Below are 6000 nucleotides of genomic sequence, written 5' to 3' on the forward strand. Positions count from 1 at the left end.
TTTTATGTCCATCCAGAAGGTAAAAAAATGGCTCAAATGGTAATTAAAAGCCCCAAATTAACATGCCATTCATGCTGAGAATGAATGTCAACAGGTGACCTGCAATGTAAACTATTTGCTGCTCATAACCTCTCAGCAGAACCCTATTTAATAAAGAACGACTGATTTATGGCTCCAATCAATTATGTTTTAGCAGAAAGAAGAGAATAGTTGTTTTATTGATTGAACACAATCACACTGTAACAGTATTATAAAAATAATATGAAGTGAGACATTGAACTACAACTATAAAACTACAGCTCGCGCCGTCTGCACGACATCCGCTGCTTTTTTACGGCCATAAACATACAAGTCTACGAGGACGACGACATAGAAGAAGGAGGAGATAAAACATCAGCTGCCAGCATGGCGTTTACTCTGTACACCCTCATCCAGACCACTATTCTGTGCACCAACGCTATTGCCGTGTTGCATGAAGAAAGGTTTCTCAGCAGAAGTAAGTGTTCAACCGCTAGTAGTGCCGTAAACAAACTTTAATGTGTCAGCAGTCTGCTGGTCATCATCATCACACAGTGTGTGAATTAATGACTGAGGTGGGATTCATACATTTATTGGTGTAATTGTGTTCTCTTTCTGTGTGTGTTTACAGTCGGCTGGGGTGTTGATCAGGGCGTTGGAGGCTTTGGGGATGACCCAGGAGTCAAAGCTCAGACCCTGAATCTTATCCGTTCAGTTCGGACCGTCATGAGAGGTGGGTAATAAACAGCGTGAACCAAACATTTCAAATCAAGAGTAAGGGCAACGCTGTATATTAGGAAATCATCGAAACATTTTAGTTTATTGAAAATAAATGTACACATGTCAATATTTAGTATAACTAATAATAATAATATCTATCTGTGAAAAAAAAATATTATTTTACTTAGTACCCCTACACATAGCCCATTCTAAAATGGCCAAACTCTAACACTCAGTAGTTTATTTTAAGCTCCCCAACAACCCCGCACCATTCCAGACCCTTTGTGAAGTGCCTTGAGACGACATGTGTTGTGAATTAGCGCTATAGAAATAAAACTGAACATCCAGTCTTACCTACCCTGGCTGAGGTAATGACAGGGAGAGGCTTCTTGTAGCTATCTATCAGTCTCTGGCTTCTATCTGAGGAAAGTTTGCTGAACTCCTCACTTTCAGCTGTGAGATGTGGGAGGGGTTTCTTGCATGTAGAGCCTGTTCCTAGCCACCCTACAGCATATTAAAAGGATAAAGATCTGGGCTTTACATTTCTATGTGTGTTTGGGGTCACTGTCATGTCGCAGGGTCCAGTTTTTGCTTTTTTTACACATGGTCTTACGTTTTCCTCAGGCACCTTCTAAAAAACAGGAAAATTCATGGTGGATTCTACAATGGTTAGCTGGCCAAGTTCTGCTGAAACAAAGCATCCCCAAATCATGACACTTCCACCTCTATGCTTCAAAGTTGGTGTTAAGGTCTTTTTCTGGGATGCTGTATTTCATTTATGCTTATGATATCCTCTCTTCTGGAGTATAGATAATTCAGTTTACAATAATTTATCCAAAGAGCATTACTACAGGAGTCTTGGTCTCTCTGGCAAATTTCAGTCTGTTCTTCATATTTCCCTTACTTTCATTCTTCATGCAACTTCTGGATGGTTGTGTAAACTGTATTCTCTTAGCACTAACAAATCCTGGTGTGAGTTATTCCCTCAACTCATCGACATTGTCTTATTAATTTTGATTAACTGAAGTTTGATACTTGGTTTTAGTTAAAGATTAAGTACTGCCTGGCAGTGATGTACGTTAAACCATTTTCTCTTAACTTCTGTTCTTTACAGTGCCACTGATAATTGTTAACTCAGCATGCATCGTCCTTTTGCTGCTGTTTGGTTGACCACCAGTGACTGATGCACCACAGCAAGAAGATAGCACAGGTTGCAAGGAACAGCTGCAAAAGTACACCCTCCCTCATGGAACAATCTGCACACATTTTAAAGATTTCTGTTGCTCTCTGCCAACAGTAGAGTGGAAAAGCCACAGGATGCATAAAAGTGGAAAAAAAAAAAGAAAAGAGGATTCAACCCATTACCTAGTCAAAAATAATGAAGAAGACTTTCTCACCTGCACATATCCACAAAAAACTCTGTATTTAATTTTGTTGCTGTTTTAATAAATGATGATTCTCACTTCTGCTAAAAACACATCATGTTTATTATGTTCTTCAGTCAGTTTCAGGAATGATTTAAAGGGCATGTGCCATGTGTTTTGTGAAAGCTTTAAGTGTTGCTTAAATAATATCCTATAATAAGGGAATATAAATAACTATTACTGTGTAAATGCATTGTAATCTGCTGCCTCCTACCACAGCCATGATTTTGCTTATTTTAACTGTCTTTTTGTACATAAAGTGGCTCTCAAGACTTGACAACATTCCAAGATGTTTAGACTTATAAAATGAGATTGTGATGCATAATTTCCAACCTTTTACCACATATAATGTGATATACAGTGGTCCAGTCATGTGAGACCAAAATTAAACTTTCTTGGCTTTCTTGTAAAAACATATGTGTGGCAGAAAACTAACACTGGACATATCCCGAACATACCAGGCTCTATGTGAAACAAAGCAGTGGCAGTATCAGGTTGTGGGGGATGGGACAGCAAAACTGGTCAAAGTTGAGGGGAAGATTGATGGAGCTAAATAAGGGGGAATTCTGGAAGAAACCTTGTTGTAGCACAACATCAATGCATATTCCTATGTTAGAATGGCCCAGTCAAATCCAGTCGATACTTTGTCTCAAGACTTGCGTCTTGTTCTCAGACGCTCTCCATCCAATCTGACTGACCCGGGGAAAAGAGTTGTAGCTGTAATTGCAGCAGGTGGTGGTTCTACTGTGCGCAAGACTTTATAGATGATTACTTGTAAAAAATGTAAAAAATAGTAGTAATATATACATCTATAAAATACACTAAATTTGTAGTTATAACAAGACAATGTTGTGACTATGAATCTGATTATTTAATATTAATACTTTAATATTTTATCAAATAATATTTTGGTCTGTTAAGGGTTGTCCTGTGAATACCAGCCCAGTAAGGCGATGGTATTAGGACAAAATCAAAAGGTGTGAGACAAGCTCTGACATTATTGAACAGCATAAACTCTGCACACACATGGAATTAATTCACACAATTTCTTAAAATACAAGAATTTATTAACAAAAATAAGTCAACTCAAAGTCAAACATATTTCAATCAACAAACTCTTTACTATGCTAAAACAATCCAACTAAACTACCAAGCAAAATTAAAGAATAACGAAGACTAATGGACTATGTACAATATAAACAAGTTGATTAAAGATGATTGAAAATCATGACCAAAAAGAGTGATGCAACATTACTATGCAATGTTTATATTTGAGAACCAAGGATTGTCTTGAAGAATCTGGAAGTGACGTGAAGTTAGTCTTGGAACTAACTTAGACAACCCTTCACAATGCAAGATCAGATAAAATGTTATTTTAATAAAATAATGTTTTAAAGAATGATCTGCTGAATAAAACCAACCTTCTGGATGACCAATTCTCAACGGTGTGTCATTAGCTGCCTTTATTTATTAAAATAATATTTAAAGAAATACTATTAAGGGAATATTTTGGAAAAGAGCAAAATCTTTCTGGGGAAATGGGGCTTAATGGTGTTTCATTAGCTGTTAGCAGTTAAAGCTAACAAAAGAAGCTAATAGCTTAGCACCAGAATCAAACACACACCTTTGAAATACCATCAATAAAAGGGATAAAATGCACAAGCGCGGACGGCGCGTTATGATCAATCTTCTGTGTTTAAAATCCCCCTTCAAGTAAAGTTTGTCTTAACTTTAAAAAAACAGAACACACAACTGAGCACGTGTGCTGCAGATAGCCTGCTAGCACTAAGAGAGCTAAGTTTCACACAAACAAAACCAAACTTCATAAAATGAAAAACGTTCAGATCATAAATCTTTCTCTATTACTCTGCCCAAACCCTAACCTCATATGAACCATGCTGAGGAGTTGTCCGGGCGACGACGAAGTTTGAAGAAACATCCACTTTGAACGAAGGTTAGCTTCAGCTAACCTCCGAAGCTGCTGGGGGGGGGGACGGCTCGCTGTCGGCCGACCAAGCTGCACGTTACCATGGTGATGTGACTCCTGTTGTCCTTCTTTCAGACTGGGAAAACCGCTCCACTCAGTTCGTAGAGACTGCGTCTCTGCTGGGAACTCTCTGGAACACAGTTTGCTTCTGCAGGCCACAGAGAGAAAGTCAAGCAATGTTTATACCTTAATTTCCCCTTTTTATGAATGAATACCGGGAACACAAACAGTGATTCATTCGTACTTAACTTGTGCATATGATCGATGATCGTATGACACTCTCGAATCCAGTTGAAGAGTTTATGTCTGTTTGCCAGCAAAGAGACATTAGCGCGCTGTCTCTCTGGCCAGCCTCTCTGGCCAGCCTTTCATGTTGTTTCCATGGCTGTGGTCCCAACAACAATGTCTTCCTATAAATGTCTATGAAGAGGAATACCTTTGTAAGTCCCTATACATAAAAACACAAAATACATAAAAGCACATAGAATAGGCATAGTGCAGAACCTTAACAGTAGTTCAGAGTTTCAACAGCTGATGACAGAAAGCTATGTAGCAGTCTGGTGGTTCTAGTTTTGATCTTTGCACCATCTCTCCTCTCCCCACTGTCCTCATGTCAACTCACTCTGGTCCCCAGCTATGTAAAATGTTGTGAAGACGCTGGTAGGGAGTGGTGTTTGTTTCAACTTTCTTAAAAATGCTCATTAAATAAATGACATGCTTAACTTTACCTTAGCCCAGTCACACATTAACACTTGTCAGTGATATCTTTTACACATTGTTCCTGACATGTTATGAAGTGTACCGTTTTCCTCCTCTGTTACTAAAAAACTATGTTTATTCACATTAGTTTTGAACCTAAATTTAAAGGATTTGTTGGGAGAGGGTCTGCTGGAATTAGGAACATATGTTTAACAGGGGGATTTGTACATTAAAGCCTCTTTGATATGTGATTTGTCCATGTTTAGCAGGGGAAAAGTTGTAAGCTATCATAGAAAAGAGTGACAGTTTTTAGGGAGTTTGATGTTTTTTCTTTCTTTGTTTAAATTTACAAAAGCAGACAACCTATTAATACATTTAATTTTGTATTTTAAAAGTCAGCTTACAATGGCAAAATGTCATTGAGAGTGCAATTTAACTCCAAAATAAATCTTAAACATGAGAGTTCTATTTAATAAAGTTTTCCCTGCTTAAAACCTCTAAGGTTTTGCAAAATAAATCAAAGGAAAACAGAAAAAAACATTACTAGTTGATCTGAGAAGGAATTCATGCAATAAAAAAGCAGGTGGGGGTTGGGCACAATAAATCAGAAGCAACCAATTCATTAAAAATGATAAACATGATTTTACTTGGGACCATAACACCTTAATATAATTGCGAGATTAGGTCCTCGGCATCCAGTTTACAGAAATGAATATCTAAAACAAACAAAATATTCATATAAAAACAATGGTTAAAAAAACACAAAACTGTGTTATTCACTCTGGATGTAAGATAAAAAGAGGATTGGATCAGTGATGTCTGGCATTATACGGGGAATATTTTTATCACTCTCATAATACCCCAGTCTATGTCAAATCTAAAATACCCACTAATGCGATACATCTGCTGGTTGTTAGTTTGATGGGACACATATGTTCTTTATTATTCCACTGGGTGATTATGTTGTTAAGGCTAACCCTCTTAACTGATTAAAAGATATGAGTTTGTGGAAAAATATAATAATAACAATATAATATGAAAACGGAAAGAGTAAAATAGGAGAGTGATGCAAAATATTTTTCAGCACAACAAGCTGTACAAGCGTGCGAAATAATTTGAGCGTAGGAATTTTGAAAAGAGGGGCCACTTCAT

General features: G+C 37.3%; 1 protein-coding gene across 1 annotated transcript; it reads left to right on the forward strand.

Moving 5' to 3' along the window:
• Nucleotides 1–340: 340 nt before the first annotated feature.
• On the forward strand, nucleotides 341–2215 carry ier3ip1 (immediate early response 3 interacting protein 1). Its single transcript, XM_047373417.1, has 3 exons — nucleotides 341–496; nucleotides 650–751; nucleotides 1853–2215. The coding sequence occupies exons 1-3, from the start codon at nucleotides 406–408 to the stop codon at nucleotides 1906–1908; spliced, it is 249 nt and encodes an 82-aa protein (XP_047229373.1). The 5' UTR covers nucleotides 341–405; the 3' UTR covers nucleotides 1909–2215.
• The last annotated feature ends 3785 nt before the right edge of the window (nucleotides 2216–6000 follow it).

Source organism: Girardinichthys multiradiatus, chromosome 8, assembly GCF_021462225.1.
Source record: "Girardinichthys multiradiatus isolate DD_20200921_A chromosome 8, DD_fGirMul_XY1, whole genome shotgun sequence".
Classification (NCBI taxonomy): Eukaryota; Metazoa; Chordata; class Actinopteri; order Cyprinodontiformes; family Goodeidae; genus Girardinichthys; species Girardinichthys multiradiatus.

Excerpts from the sequence above, each read along its gene's own strand:
- ier3ip1 (XM_047373417.1), top strand. The coding sequence starts at position 406 with ATGGCGTTTACTCTGTACACCCTCATCCAGACCACTATTCTGTGCACC. Across the intron at positions 497-649 it reads AGAAAGGTTTCTCAGCAGAA|TCGGCTGGGGTGTTGATCAG; the intron begins GTAAGTGTTCAA and ends GTGTGTTTACAG. Across the intron at positions 752-1,852 it reads AGTTCGGACCGTCATGAGAG|TGCCACTGATAATTGTTAAC; the intron begins GTGGGTAATAAA and ends TGTTCTTTACAG.